The sequence below is a fragment of the Mustela nivalis genome, assembly GCF_964662115.1.
Source record: "Mustela nivalis genome assembly, chromosome: 7".
Taxonomy (NCBI): domain Eukaryota; kingdom Metazoa; phylum Chordata; class Mammalia; order Carnivora; family Mustelidae; genus Mustela; species Mustela nivalis.
The window spans coordinates 135,950,695-135,967,351 of NC_139026.1; the positions used below are offsets into that span (position 1 = coordinate 135,950,695).

Below are 16,657 nucleotides of genomic sequence, written 5' to 3' on the forward strand. Positions count from 1 at the left end.
CCCCTTTCTCTCTCTCTGCCTGTTTCTCTGCCTACTTGTGATCTCTCTCTCTCTGTCAAATAAATAAGAACTTCAAAAAAATCAAAATGAATGAATGAATGACTAAAACAAAAGGTAGGCTTTGAGAGGCCAAGCAGCAGCCACAATACAGCAGTACGATGGAGACGAAGACAGACAGCCTCGTGAGCGGACTGGTCGCTGTGACTGCCCCCACAGTGAAAGGGGAAAAAAATGGCAAGCTCAGCGCTCGGGAATGTCTGCTAACGTCATGGTCAGAGGATTGCAGAGCTTCTGTAACTGCCCCAAAGGAACCCCTGGTCTCTTGCAACCACCAGGACAGTGTGTGTGAATGTCAGACCCGGTGTCTTGGCCTCGGGATTGCAAAATTACAATCCACATTGATTGCACAGCTGCTCTGGGCCTTGTCTGCACTGAAGTTAAGGACTGTTCTGGAAAGAGTGGGAGCCTAGTGGTTACAAGGAATCTGAACAGAGTGGACCTGCTTATAGAAAGCAGCCCCTTTTCTCTGAAGGGAAACATCTTGTTGAAGACCATGCGGTGTCCTCATCTGAGAGGGTTTTCTGACAAGGAGACGCCATGGTATCCTTGAAACCTACCCTTCCACCTCCTAGGACCTCTCGACCCGTTACTAGAACCTTGGAAACTTTGGAAGACAAGTACAAATACTCGTCGTGAAGAGAGATGACGTTCTGAAGGATTTTGCGGATATGTGTGTGGAAACCAGAGGTAAATGTGAGGAGAGTGGATTCTAACAGTGTCTGTGGCAGACTGTTCAGTACTTTCGTGCTTTCTGTTTCCTCACAACTAGACCACACTTCCGGGGTACCTGGGGGTTAGAAGTGGCCATGTGACTGAATTTTGGCCAGGGGCATATGGGTAGAAATAAGGACTATTCCTTCTAGGATGGCGCCATAAAAATGTCCCTCAGAATATTCCTCTGTTTTCCTTCATCCGTTGGCTGGATGCTTATGTCCAGGGTGAGCTTAGAAACCATGGTGAAAGATTAGAGAGTCTCTGTCTGCGTGGAGCAGATGTACCCTCTCTTTTTTGGCTCACTGTATTTTACATGAAGTAAAAAAAAAAAACCTTGCGTTGTTAAGCCACTGAGATTACACCATATGTAAGTTAAGTCTTTCCTTAACTTACATATACACTTAAGACTTTATCTTGGAGGGGCGCCTGGGCAGCTCAGTAGGTCAAGCATCCAACTCTTGATTTTTGGCTCCGGTCATGATCTTGGGGTCATAAGATCGAGCCACGCGTCCGGCTCCAAGCTCAGTGGGGAGTCTGCTTCTCTCCTTCTCATTCTACCTCCTCCCCTGAAACACATGAGTGTATGCTCTCTCCCTCTCTCTCTAAAATAAATAAATAAATCTTAAAAAACAAAAAACAATGTATCTTGGAAATCTTTCTTAGCCAGTACACAGATTGACTTCATTCCTTTAGGTACTACGTAATGTTTCACAACATAGACCTATGATCATTTATGTTACTATTTTTCCGTTTTTAGTTTTTTGCTATTAAAATGTTGGAATTAACACTTTTGTGCATGCCTCTTTATATATAGCGTTTCTTCGTATCTAGACCTGGTACAGAGAAACGCAGTTGCTTCGAAAAACAGCAGGTTCGTGTTACTTTTTGGTTGATACTGCCATTTGTCTTCCAAATGTCTGTATAATCAGTCCTACCACCCACAGGACATGAGGGCAGCTGTTTCCCTGGCTTCTTGCCAACTTCAGTAATAGGAATAATATTTTGAAAATATTAAGCTAATGTGTTTTTCCTTTGAATGCCTTCCTTAAATCATATTCCTTTGCAGGCTTCCACCTCCAAGGCTGCTGCATGGGGCTTAATGCCCTAAGAAAGGGAAGGGGGGTATGGGGAAGGAAGTCATTAATCAAATCTGAATCTCACACCTGACTTTCCTGAATCAGAAACAAGTCTGTGAAGCCAGTTTGGCAATCTATTCATCTATTAATAGATTAAGAGCGCCCAGAAAGCTATGTTATCCATTAGCTTTTGCTGCATGACAAACAACCCCTGAAATTAGTGCTTTCGAGCACATTTATTTGCTCTTGATTTGACAGGCTGGCGATTCGAGTGGGCCTTGGCTAGGTGGCTTTCCTCTGCCCCATGTCCTGTCAACGAAGCTCACTCATGCATTTGGACCTTGGCTGGGAAACTAGGATGGCAGAGGCTCTCTCCCTGTGCTCTCAAACTCTAGAAGGCTGGGCAGGATTGCACTTAGTGGAAAAAGGGTTTCTAGAAAGAAAAGAGGGCAACCCCAATGCCCAGGCACTTTTGAAGTTGCATTGGCCAAAGTTGTGCGGCCCAGCCCTATTTAAGAGGTGGAGAGATAGACCCCATCTCTTGTTGGGAGGACCTGTAAGGGCACCCATAAAAACCACCATGCCCAACCTGAACACCCTCTCACAAGTCTCTACTCCAGACCTCCTAGTCCTCATTCTTTCAGTCCTTTCTCTTCAGGCTCTTGACCAGCCAACCAGGCCATTCAGCCTACCGTGAGCTCATATAAAGTCTCATCCTGGGCTACTTTTCTTCCCATGTAAAGTGGGTGATCAGGTGATTACTAAAGGCTCAACCCACTGGAAAAATTTTTCCTTCAACACTCTCTTTTAAGGTTCCAATTGAAAATGACTGTGATGCATCTAATATCCATTTTGTCCATTTGCTAGTGGCACATCACAAAGCCAAGCCAATCCCTCTATAAACCAAGTCCAGGCTCTTCCCTCTCTTTCAGCATCTCTTCCTTTGCCCTACGTAGCCAAACATGTGAGTTGAGGGAGACATGTTGGTGCAACTACCATGTGGAGGAGAGTGGGCTAACTTCTCGTGCATCTTAATGGTACCACTCAGACTCAGTCACTGACACAACATTTCCATCCTATTATGAATGCCACCGGCCTCCCTCTGTGACCAATGGGTTCAAGAGAACGCAGCTCATCATGAGCAGTTCCAGACACGTGGCCGCTTGATGCTTCCTGGTAAAGCATTCTGCCTTTACTGGGGCCCAGTAACACACCACAAATTATTTCTAGAAAGACAAAGGAGCTATTCCTCTGGAGCTTGCCATAAACTTCACATAGCATCTTTTCCCACCACTGGCCCTTCTAATACCATAGGGCCTGCCATGTGGAATGGCCCAAATGGCAAGGCTGCTTGTAGAGCAGAACACTTGAACCTGCTGCAGAACACTTTTCTGCACAAGGGTGCACTCCAAGCTGCCAGTCTTTTAGATCAGTCAGTACGTGACCTGGATCCAAGTGCCTAGGTGCAGAATGTGAAAAGGTCTACCAGGGATAGGACTTTCTACTCTGTGGTGAGAGATGCAAGATCCAGTCTTTTAATAAGGGATGTTCTGGTACAGTCCAACCCTTGGACACCCAAAATCTTTACCAAAGTAGCAGGTCCATAAATCTTCTTAGAGATAATCTCCTGCCCCATGGTGCACATGTGTCTTTACCAAGGCATCCTGCTGCTGGCACCTCTTTTTATCCTGTCCAAGCAGATGTCGTCAATGTGATAGAGTGACTTTATGATCTATAGGATGTTCATGGAATCCAGATCTCTTTGGACTATGACAGTCAGCAGGTGCATTAAATTAGCCATTTTCTTTTTCTTTTTCTGTAAATGTATATTGCCTATGTAGTATATAAATACATACTATAAAGCCATGTAATTACGAACTGTTTCAGATCTTCTTTTCTGATTGGGAAAAAAAGAGGGCATTTGACAAATCAATGGCTACATAACATGCACCTGAAACCATTCTAATCTTCCTTAGCAAAGACACCATGCTTGGCATGGCCGCTACACTTGAGGTTTGTAGTTGGTTTAGATTGTCACAGTCTACAGTAATTCCCCAGGATCCAGATTCTACAAGGACCATTCTGATAGATTAACTAGAGATCTGATAGGAGCCACCACAGCTCTAAGTTTCAGATCCTTAACATGGCACTAATCTCTGCCGTTCTACCCAGAATGCTATGTTGGTCTGGTTGCACTGTCCTGACCGGGGAATTCAGATCTATTTCAGAGACTTCCATATGACCTTCCCTACTGTAGTTGCTATTATGCCACAGGTCAAGCATGCAATATGGGGCTGACCCCAACAGCCCAGCATGTCTGCCCTACCTGTAGGTCAAGCACCCTACATTTTCTTTGTAGATCTCATCACACGGGACATTATTAAACTCAAACTTTGGTCAATCTGATGGAAGAAAAATAGTCTCTTTTGCTTGCACTTCCTCATTGTAAGGTTGACTCCATTTTTACATGACTATTGGCCTCTTTACAATCCTTTTCTGTGAATTGCATATAGACAGTCTTTGCCCCTTCTTGATTGGGTAGCATTCTTTTTCTTATTGATCAGTAGTATTAATTACATTAAACAATGTAATTATTTAAGTAGTCATAGTTAATACATTAACGTATATTTATATTACCCAATATATTGATTGTGTCAGTCATATGTCCATATAGACTAGTCCTTCCATATGTGTGGTTTCTTTCCTGCTTCCCATGGCTTCAATTATCCGTGGTCAAAGATGACCCTCCTTCTGATATATTGATAATTCCTGCTGATATATCTGTCAAAAGGTCAATAACAGCCTAATACCATGATACAATGCCTCCATCATTCACCTCACTTCATCTCATAAAGTAGACGCTGTATCATCTTACATCATCACAAAAAGAAGGGTGAGTACAGTACAGTATTTTTAGAGAGACAGAGGAGGACCACATTCACACATCTTTGATTACAGTATATTGTTAAGATTGTTCTATTTTATTATTAGTGATTGTTGTATAGTAAGTACCTAATTTAAAAATTAAATGTTATCATTGGGAAAAAAATATATATATATATAAATTCAGTATTATCCACAGTTTCAGACGTCCCAGACTGGGAGTCTTGGAATGTGTCCCTGCACATAGGAGGGATCACTGCAATGCGATGAATCACGTAATAGAATGTATAAGTAATCTATACATTGTTAAAGAATCATGTATAGATTATTTAATGTGGACTATGTATAAAATGATCACATTAATTTACTAATATTAGCAGATATAAATTAATACTTAGTATAATTATATAGTTCTTTTAATTTAACTAATAGTAACATTAATAGATGCTTATTTTTAAGATTTTATTTCTTTATTTGAGAGACAGAGATCACAAGTAGGCAGAGAGGCAGGCGGGGGCGGTGGGGGAGGAAGCAGGCTCCCCGCTGAGCAGAGAGTCCGATGCAGGGCTTGATCCCAGGACCCTAGGACCATGACCTGAGCTGAAAACAGAGGCTTTAACCCAGGTGCCCCTAATAGATGCTTTTAAAAATAGCATTATATTGATATAGTAGTAATGTATTAATATTACAAGTATTCATTGTTTTCCATTATATATGTTGCTAACTTTCTTTCATTAGAGTCAATGCTCATTGCTTTTATTTACCTAACTTCTCAATAATTTTTTTTTATATTTTAAAGATTTTTATTTATTTATTTGACAGAGAGAGAGATCACAAGTAGGTGGAGAGGCAGGCAGAGAGAGAGAGAGGAGGAAGCAGGCTTCCTGCTGAGCAAAGAGCCCAACGCAGGACTCAATCCCAGGACCCTGGGATCATGACCTGAGCCAAAGGCAGAGGCTTTAACCCACTGAGCCACCCAGGCGCCCAATTTTTAAACATTTTATTTATTTATTTGAGAGAGAGACTGAGCACAGGTTGGGGGGAGGGGCAGAGAAAGAGGGAGAAGCAGACTCCCCATTGAGCAGGGAGCCCGATACGGGGCTCCATCCCGGGACCCTGAAATCATGAGATCATGACCTGAGCCGAAGGCAGACACTTAATTGACTGAACCACCCAGGCTCCCCGCTAACTTCTCCATATTTTAATGAACCCCTTATGATCTGGCTTCTAACTGTAAAACACAACAGAAATTTATCATACTAAAGTCTTAAATGACGTTCAAACGTTAAATCCAAAGATTGGTTTTTGATCTTGCTCTGACTTATTTGTAGCATTTTGCTCTTCCTGAAACTCCAGGCTTTCTAGCCTTCAAGCTCACGCTCTCCTGCTTTTCTTCCTGCCTCTCTGCCAATTATTCATCTCCCTGTCCCCAGGCTCTGCTTCTTTTGGCTTCCCCTTTAAGCATTTGCTTTCCTCTGTCTCCATTTCTGCCTTATGTTGCTGCGCCTCATGCTCTTTCTGGTAATTTCATCTAACCTCAGGTTTCCACACCGCTTACACTCTTGCAAACCGAATCTATTTCTGCATGCAAGACATGTCCATCAGCCATAGTTTTTTTTCCTAGATCTGGCTCTTTCTGGACTTCACCACTTCAACACCATATGAGCATATCCAGTTCAATGCGTCCAAAATGGAAATCTCACCCCTTCGCAGCCAACATTCTCGAATTCCCTTCCACTGGCTACACTCCTTGCCTCCTGTCACCTGCTATTCATTCTTCAACCCCCCGCAATCTGGCGTCTGCCCCCACGACTCGGTTAATTTCTTCCTTCATGAAGAACTGTTTTCCTTGCCTCTCTGATGCTATGCTGTCCTATTTTGGTTCTTAAATGCCTGGTTGCCCTTTCTTGGTATCATTTGTCGGCTTGTCCTCCTTGTCTTAACCTTATATACTGAAATGCCTTGAAGTATATTGTCTCAGGTTTTTCCTTCATTTCTCCCTCTGCAACAGAATCCCTTTCCTTGGCTCAAATTACATGCTAATGACTTTGTAAGTTATATTTCCAGTCCAGGTCAAAATCCACACACATATAACTGGACTTCTGATCTGCCCCCCTCCCCCCAGTGCCAGCAAACCCGTTTGGTGCTCATGGCGTGCTCTCCACGCTGGTTCATCTGCTCCACGTTCCACTCTCGAGCCTTGCTTGCGAGTCAGTCTGGACCCTGTTCTTCTGGGTGGTCTCACTTTGTTATATTCTTGACTTCTTCTAATCCATTCTTCACACACCAGCTGCAGACTTTTATAGAAATGAAAATCCTTTTATGTTCTCTCCCAAAAACACTTTGATGCATTTAGATCAGGACCTTGCCATCAACATAACTTAAAATGCTGTGTCTGACTCCTAGCCTCTACCCACAGTCCAGCCTCTTCTAATGGTCCCTCCCCCTTGTTCGTTGAGTACCCTTTGGTTTCTTTATCCCAAAAAATTCCCTTCTGCTTTGCAGCTTTACCTAGGTCTGAAATGCTCTCCACTCAGTCACTGTTTGTGGAGAAAAATAGAGCTCCCCTCAGAAGTCCCTTTCTCAAGGTTGACTCCCTCAAGCAGGTTAGGTCTCACTCGTAACGTAGACTGTCTCCTGATTCTGAGCTTTCCCTCACATTTGTCACAGGTGTCATTAACTGTCCTAGTTTTCACAACTACGATGAATTAATTATGCAGTCATATTTTACCTAATATTAATAGTCCACAGTAGCCCGTGAACTTCACAAGGGCAGAGGCTGTCTGGTTCTCTCATGCTTGGCACAGTGTCTGGCACATTGGAAATCCTCAATAAACACTTATTAAATGAATGCATGTGCTTACTATAATGTCCCCTGAAACTTCCTTTTCCTGTTTTCTGTTCCCGAAGTGAAGACATCACCATCCACCAAGAGCAGAGATCTCTGATTAATTCCTTCCATTTCTCTTCCATTTCCATACCCTGTATGGAGTCAGCTGTCAAATCCTAGCTAATCTGTTGCAGAAATGCCTCCGGGATCTGGTCTCTTTTTTCTCTCCTGCTACCACGTGCTGGTGGAGGCTGGCCTCACCCACCTGGGCTGCTGTAAGCCTCCCCACAGGCCTCCTGGGGCCTGGTCCCTCTCTCTGCATTCCATCCTCCAGAGTGTCCCTGTGAAGAGACCAGTGGAACTGAGCAACCTCCAGGTAGAGATGTTAGCTGCTTCTGTTCTGGGCAGATCGTTGTATTTGACGACTAAGAACACCAGGGAAGGCTCCAGTATAGCTCCCTGGCATCATCGTCTGCCCCTGCTCTGCAAAACTCATGTTCTAACCACCCTGATGTCTTGCCATTTCCCAAAACACACCTTGCCTTTTTGTGGCTTCGTGACTTTGTGGCAGCTACTCTCTGTACTTCGAATACTTTCCCCTCCCCTTTTTGCATATCAAATATCTGCTAAACCATCAAAACTCGCTTGAAATTAATTCCCTCTTTGAATTAATTCCTATTTCCGCCAGGAAGAGACAGATGTTTCCTTTCTCAGTCCCTACTGCTTGCTTGCTTGCTTCCATCCTTCCTTCCTTTCAATATTTTATTTATTTTAGAGAGAGCAAGCATGAAGGGGTAGAGAGAGGGAGAAAGAAACTGCACTAAGCATGGAGCCTGACTGGGGAAATGACCCCACGACTGCGTGACCCCACGATTGTGAGATCATGACCTGAGCCGAGACTGCGTCAGCCTCTTAACCAACTGAGCCACTCAGGAGCCCCAGTCTCCACTGCTTTCAAAAAATCGCCTGATTTACTGTATTATCATGTTATTTTGTAGTTCTCTATTAACATGCCTGCGAAGAGGGCATATAATTTATAGTCACAATCCAATGTGTAGCAAAGGGAACTTTCTTTGCTTTCTGTAACAAAACTCAACTAACCATGGAGCCACAGAGCCATGCGTATCACGAAACACATATTGTCACCACTTTGGAGTCACCTCTGGATTAATCTACTCTTCTTTTTGTTTTGTTTTTTTTTTAAGATTTTATTTATTTATTTGACAGAGAGAGAGAGAGATCACAAGTAGGCAGAGAGGCAGGCAGAGAGAGAGGGGGGAAAGCAGGCTCCCGCCGAACAGAGAGCCTGATGCGGGGCTCAATCCCAGGACCCCAAGATCATGAGCTGAGGCAAAGGCAGAGGCTTAACCCACTGAGCCACCCAGGTGCCCCTAATCTACTCTTCTTGAGTAAACGTTCAGGCAGTTTTAAGATCTCATCCCTTTTGTTTCTGCTAACCTTTTTCTGTCCGTAGAATCGAAGTTTCCTGGTGACCCAGGTAACATCCTGACATTGAAGGAGGGAGTGTCTGGACCTTGTACCTTTCTCCAGTTCTCCTTGGCCTCTGAAGAGGAGGGGGAACTCTCACCATGGTTGGGGTGTCGAGGGCTGCCATTGGTGGCATCCAAGCAGCTGGGCCCGAGAGCAGCCCACAAGAATCCTGCACCCCACACAGTGACATGAAGGAAACAGGTCAGAGCTCCAGAGCCCTGGGGGAGATAGTGCAGGTATAAATGCCAGGAGGCAGTGGCTAGGGTCCGTGATCAAAGAAGCGAGACTGATACAAAGCGAAGGTCAAGCAAAGCTGGATGTGGGGCTTCCTTAGAGGTTAGCCAGCTGGGATGTACCTGGCTTGGAAGGCTCCTGTAAGCTTCTTGAACATCTAGGGTGTTTATGGCTCTCCTTTCCCAGGGGTTATTATCCTGGGAGGGGGAGTTTTAAACTTGAAGGTGGGAAGGTGCTCCTCGGGCACCCAACTTACTCTCACTTTAATTAGTCTCCCCAAGGTGCTCCCATGGGGCCCGGGAAGAACTGATTTCTTACTTCATGATAGGTATGATTTTTAATAGGCTATTTGCTCCAGTACTCTAGACTCTGGAGCCTTGATTTTCGAAGACATACATTTTCGCTCTGACCCAAACCTTACTTCTTGAAAATCAAAAGCGCTTGCCTCTCAGATGGATATGTTAATGAAGGAGTTTAAAATTTTATTTCGAGGGGCGCCTGGCTGGCTCAGTCGGTTAAGCGTCTGCCTTTGGCTCAGGTCATGATCCCACAGCCCTGGGATGGAGCCTGGCATCAGGATCCCTGTTCAGCAAGGAATCTGCTTTTCTCTCTCCTTTTGCCCCTTGTGCTTGCTCACTCGTTCTCTCTCTCTCTCTCTCCCTCCCTCTCAAATAAATAAATAAAATTGTATTTCAAAAGGCAACGCTGACTAATGAGTGCTTCTTGCTAGCCTAGACCCACCCTTCCCCAAGGACAAGGCAGAATAGAAAGCCACTGCTGCTTTCTTACTGGTAGGGGCATGGTAAGGTAAAAGAATAGAAAAACAATTTAAGAGCAAAACATTTCCCTACTGCATTTGTTTTCTCCACCAAACTATAAGCTTCCTGATGGACTCCTACCTAGAGCTGGAATGTTCATAGAGGGCAGAAATAAGCAGTTCCGTGGGGAAATTGACAGCAAGGGACAGAGTTCCAAAGCTGGGATAAGGCCTTGGCTGGCAAAAAGTTGTCATAAACCCATGGGTCATTCTCAAAACTCTCTTCTTTGGCTCTCCGCGCGAGAGAGCGGACATTTAAAATACTTATTTCCAGCCTTTCTTGCAGCTAGAGATCAGCGGTAAGACTTTGTCAGTGCGTGTCATTGCGTGACAACTTGGTGGGAAATACCGGGGCAAGTTTTTGCTTTCTGAATGGAAGAGCAGATGCACTAAGAATCCTTCATCTTCCTTCCTGCCTTGCGCAACTAGCAGAGCCTCCCACCCCCATTGCTCCCTGGTCTATGCCATAAGGACGATTGTGGTGAGAAGAGCCAAGGGAAAGCCCTTTGAGTTCTTCCCCCCTGAAAATCATAAACAAAAAGCAACAGCACATCCCTGAGGAACTGCCGGAATTGATGCCTTCTTCAAAGCTTGGAAAGATCAAGTTATGTTCTTTCTATTAAATCCCTTTAAATTCAGCTATGGGGCCTTTGAGAAGAGAGGTCTTGAAGATGACAGTGGATTATCCAAAGCCTCATTAGCTGGTATCTCTAATTAGAATTGCTCTTCTGGATATGATCTTTTACAGTAGCAAGTCAGCACAGGCCCAGGTACTTGGTATGCTGCTGTTAATCTAGAAAATGCTTTTCTGTTTCTGTTTGTTTGTTTCCCCTCTGACTCAATAAGCAGAGAAAACTAGCAGGGACAAGTAGTAACCTCACTTCCTCCCTGTCCTTATTCAAGGGAGTCCCCTGGGAACTTGATATTCCTACTGTCTACACAACATCCTTCAGGTCCACTGTTCTGATGACATTTATATGGATAGGACCTGGTGAGCTAGAATGAAGAACTTCCTCAGATGCCCAACTAGGATAAATGTCTGCTAAAGTGAGGGAGATAAACCCCATAAAAATACGGGCCCCCCAACCAGTAAGAAAGAGGCATAACGCTTGATGGAACATTGTAGATTTCAGGGGCTACTGCCTTCATCCATTTGGGTGGCTATAACAAAATACTAGAGCCTGGGACACTTATAAACAACAAATACCTATTTTTCATGGTTCTGGATGCTGGGAAGTCCAAGATCAAGGCATCAAGCGCGGCTGCATTCTGGTGAGAGCCCTCCTTCTGGTGCTTAGCCTGCACCTTCTTGTTGTGGCTTCCTATTATGGAAGGGGCACAGGAGCTCTCAGGGATCTGTCTGGGACCCCTCATTCATGAGGTCTCCGCACCTCAGTAGCCCCACTTCTCAAAGGCCCTACCTCCTAATACCATCATCTTTGAGGGTTAGGATTTCAACACAAGAGATGAATGGGGCACAAACATTCAGACCGTAACAGCTACCTATATCACATTTACATGTCTTTCACGCAGTCCATATACTGTATAAACTTAAAGGTTGCCATCTTTGCGTGTGACCCAGTACAAGAGAAGTCTATATGGAGCCGGAAGTTAACCATGATTGGGTAATAAGTTACAGATCAAAGTGATGGTCTGTTATGTTAGTTACAGTTCCTGTTTTGAGAAAACAACTCCTCACTTGCCATTGAACCTTGGTGGGTACTGAACGCCTGACCATGGATCAGGAGGTGACCTTGTTTACAGAACTACTCATGACAAAATGGTTATTTCCAACGTACTTCTCCATATACTTGAGGCGCCCAGAAGCACAAATGCAAGTAGCAGATATTTAACCCAAACCAAGCAGGTCCTGTAGACACAAATGAATTGCAGTCTATTTCCAGAAGACTCCTCCTGTCCACTTCAGTCTCCAAACACAGAGGACCTCATGGGCACTTTTACATCCAGTTGACTGATAGAGGACATTTCTGAACCTGGATTACAGGTGGGTCTGACTTGTCTGCTAACACCAGCTGAAAGACTGTTGACTGTAATGTTATAGCCTCATTATAGGATGTTGGTATGGACCTAGAACTAACAGTATATGGTGTTGATTTCCATAGAATGCTTGTGTCCCAGCAAAATTCATTTTCTGAAACCTAACCTCCCACTATGATGACATTTAGATTTGGGGCCTTTGGAACGTGGGTAGATCGTGAGGGCGGAGCCCTCAGGAATAGGATTCATGTTCTTACAGAAGAGAACTCAGAGAGCTTCTTCACCCCTCTTACCATGTGAGGTTACAATGAAAAGATGGCCATCTATGAACCAGAATGCAAGACTCACCAGACACCAAATTTGTCTGATTCCTTGACCTCAGACTTTCCTTAGACTTAGAACTGTGAGAAATACCTGTTTGTTGTTTAAGCCACCCAATACATGACATGTTGTTATAGCAGCCGGCATGGACCAACACACTGGTCTTCCCAAAGCCAGAGTGAAGGCGATGCTCATTGTTAGCGGATCCCATATCAGCACATTTGCCTACTTGCGATTTCTTTGTGACCACGACATCGACAGTGACCATACTCTCGCAGGCATCTGAGGACATGCACAGAGCGCTGAAACATTGGAGTTGCCCGGTGCGTTTGTTGCCAGCTGAAACTGAACAAGGAATGCTGTCTTCTTGATTCAGCTCTCACACTGAACAAACGACCCTTTTGTGGCCTAAGTAGAACCATGTTTTTCACATTCTGTGCCTTTTGTTGGGATTTCACTGTTTGAAACAGCCCCCAAGCATAGTGCTGAAGCGTTGGCTAGCGTTCCTAAGCTCAGGAAGGCTGGGGTGTGCCGTAGGGAGAAAAATGTGTGTGTAACAAGCTTTGTTCAGGCCTGAGTTACAGCCCTGTGTCTGCGGGTTCGGTGTTAAGGAATCAATAATATGGCTCATCCAAAAAAAGGGACAAGGAAGTTCTCTGATCTGTATGTCAGGCCACTCCAGAAAAGTGGCCTGGGTAGCATCTATAATGTGTGATGTAAACTACACAAAGGGGCTACAACTGTGGATGTAGATTCAAAGATGACAACTAATTAAAAAAAAAAAAAAAAAAGAGCATCGTAGAAAGCATTGTAAGCCTGAAAGCCAAAGAAATGTACAGTCACAATGCCCAGGGTCAAGAAAATGTTACTTTTTTGGGCTACTGCCTCCTCACATATTTCAAAAAGCAATATAGCATGAAAAATGTGAACCTTGCATGAGGGGCAGGTTCTGCAGATCAAGAGGCTGTGGAAGAATTTTTTAAATGCCTGCTAAGTGTTATGTAGGAAAAGAATTATATGTAGAAGAACAGGTTTCCAATGCTGATGAAACTGACTTGTTTTCCAAGGATGTTGGCAAATGAATTCATAGAACGAGTGTTTTGGTTGATGAAAATGCTGTGACCAGAAGCTCGCAGGAACCTAACCATGTATTTCCCCTTGGAGTTTAGTATTGGCTAATTCGGGATTAGTGCTGACCTTACAGAACATAACTACCCTAAATACTGCGTGCCCCAAATAATTGACTGTATATGGATCGGAGAATCAAGAGGCAGGAGTGAGAGTAGCACCCCTGCTTATGTGCTCAAGGACCCCCTCCAACAGTCTTGTTAAGATCTTCATCATCCTGGGCTCTAATGGTTTCAGAGTTAAATACCCCAAGGATGAATTTTTCTGCCAGGGGATACGAGGATATTCTCTCAAGTATTTTTAAGAAAGTCTATCGGTACTGCTATGTGTTTGTACTGTGGTGTGTTTGTGTGTGGGAGGGGTGTGTATAAGGGATGGGGTAAAAGAACATACAATGCCAGCTACAATGTACGTCACGACCTCTCATCTCTCACCTACCCTGAACTAGTTTCCATGCCCATTACTCAACTATATGGAAAGTGCTCATAAACTTCACCAATGCCCTTGGCGTTGAACCCCATCCATGTGTCTCCAACCTCAAACCTCCCTAATTCTCAAATGTTTTTGACTTAGTTGACTACTATCCTCTCTCCAAACTCTTCTCTCCAGCTCTCTGATGCCCTATCTTCTTTCTATTTTTTTCTCCTGTTACTACTCCCTTGTTAAGTGTCCTCAGCTTAAGCTCTCCTTCCCTGCTCAATTATTAATATTTGACATCTGATCCTTCTCCAAACTTGGTCCTGGGTCTTCTTCTCTTCACTATCTTCCGTATTTAAATATTCTCACCCCTCTAGTATCTTTATATACAGTTTATACACTACAACTCCCATTAATAGCTTCAGCTCAAATCTCTTCCCCTAACTCCAAAGTCCATATCCAACTGCATACCTAAGATCTCCACTTGCCTACCTCATAGATATCCTTAAAAGTCTACATGTACTCCTGACCATCACCCCACAGTGCTGGTTTCATCTCCAATTGTGTTGCTGGTTCTCTCTTTATATTAAGAAACAGTAACACAGTCACGCAGGAAGCAAAATTAGAAACCTAGAAATTACTCTTCACTCCTCCATTTTGCTCATCTCTTGCCTCCAATTCAATCCTTCAGCAGATTTTACTTCCAAATATGTTTCAATTCCATCTGCTTCTCTCCATATCTACTATCCTGGGTGTCTACCATGAAGTGAAGTAGGTGGAGGTAGAAAAGCATCATGGACAGTTTCAAGCTTCCATAGTCCCAGATTTGTGATGCTAGAGAAAAGAGACACCTTCTCTCTACCAGCATTAACATATAAAATCCCAAAGAAGGAGTAAACAAGTTTGGGTCATTTTTCCAGTAATTCTGACCACAGGGAGGTGTGATATTGTCATTTTTCAGTTCTTGCTTCTATGTCCAACCCATGGCCAAGGATCCAAGGTGTGTGATTAAGCCCCCCCCCCCCTAGAATCACATGGAGGAGAAAGGGCAGTTTCCCAACGTACAGTGGTGCTCTTAGCAAAAGAGGGTGCCTGACAAAGAAAAACAAGTTTTGTAAAGAGAGAAGGCTAGTGGGGCACCTGGGTGGCTCAGTGGGGTAAGCGTCTGCTGTAGGCTCAGGTCATGATCCCAGGGTCCTGGGATCAAGTCCCACATCGGGTTTCCTACTCAGAGGGAAACCTGCTTCTCCCTCCCCTGCTTGTATTCCTTCTCTTGCTGTCTCTCTCTCTTTGTCAAACAGATAAATAAAATCTTAAAAAAAAAAAAAAAAGGGTGAAGTCTGGTGTCAGGGCATATAACTGCCCTGTTTGTGCTTTGCTGTCCTGAGTACTTTCTTCAGGCAGACCAGAACATGAAGTAATTGGTTCTCAAATGAATACTGTTATCATAATGCCTACATGCTTTGAGGATTTCCTAGAATAATACTGTATAGAATTTGGGTAAACTGGAGTCTTTTAGGGTTCTGAAAACATTCTATTACGTTTTGTTGAATTAATGAGTCTAGTAATAAGTACGAAATGTCAAGGTCTGTGTTTTTGGGTTTTTTTTTTTTTTCATTCTCTTGGGGTGCTTTCAGCTTTGGGATCCCCAGATTGGCAGGGTTCCAGAATATATATATCCCAGAATATATATATATTCATGTGCATTCTGCTCCGTGAATTTATAATGTAAGTGCAGTTATGCATATGAAAAAATCCATAGCTGAAGATTAAACAGTAAGAGGTACATAAAAAGAGGTTAAGGAGGGTTTTCTTCTGCCCTATGTCAGATCTCCAAATATGCAGGGGAATTCAAATTAATCTAATCAAGTTAATATAATCCATTAAAATGCACATGTCTTCTTTCAACATCCTTTTTTCAAAAAGATTTTATTTGTTTATTTGAGAGACAGAGATAACGAGAGAGAGCACTAGGGTAGGGAGGAGAGGGAGAAGAAGGCTCCCCACTGAGCTGGGAGCCTGACATAGGGCACTGATCCCAGGACTCTGGGATCACGACCTGAGCTGAAGGCAGACACTCAGGAGCCCCTCTTTCAACATCTTTTATGACTTGCCTGTGTGTGGTGGGGGTCAACTGGAATTTTGACTTCCCAAAACAAAAACAAAACAAGAAAAATGTAACAGCGTCAGAGAATCTAGTTCTTACCATTCATGTTCTTCTTCTGAAAAACCAGCAGAGGGCGAACAAGATGGAAAATAAAGCAACTGGAACCGACTAGGCAGATGAGACACGTTTTTCCTGTTTGCCCAAGTTCACATAGAACCTAAGTGGCAAAAATGATTCTTCAGTTAAGGACTTAGAAAGGAGTAAATGCATCCAGGAACACTAATTTGACTTAACCCTGGCCTTTTCAAGTTGTTTCTATAAGATTTTAGTCTGTGATAGAGATTAAATCCTTTGCGACCACGACTCATCCTGTCGTATAATTTCCTGGAGACCAATCCTGGAAAGGCAGGCACTCAGAAAATGTGTAAGGAAGGTAGAGAAAACCAACACATCTCTTATTCTAATGACAGAATCACATACTTGTAGCAATTAGAACATAACTTCCCCTTAACACTTCAGTATTCACAATGTCTGTAGAATTTAAAAGGAAGAAAATCAAAGAAGTAAAATGTACTTTATTT

The 16,657-nt window shown here is 43.6% G+C and overlaps 1 protein-coding gene across 1 annotated transcript in view; it reads right to left on the minus strand.

Annotated features, from left to right (window-relative positions):
• The window catches only part of LOC309869549 (uncharacterized protein), a 158,500-nt gene that overhangs the window by 86,100 nt on the left and 55,743 nt on the right, over positions 1-16,657 (minus strand). The window contains exons 7-8 of the mRNA XM_082740939.1: positions 16,176-16,293; positions 6,870-7,030 (exon numbers count right to left, since the gene is read on the minus strand). Coding sequence (XP_082597065.1) covers positions 6,975-7,030; positions 16,176-16,293 — 174 coding nt within the window. The 3' untranslated portion in view covers positions 6,870-6,974. The remainder of the gene's footprint in view (positions 1-6,869; positions 7,031-16,175; positions 16,294-16,657) is intronic.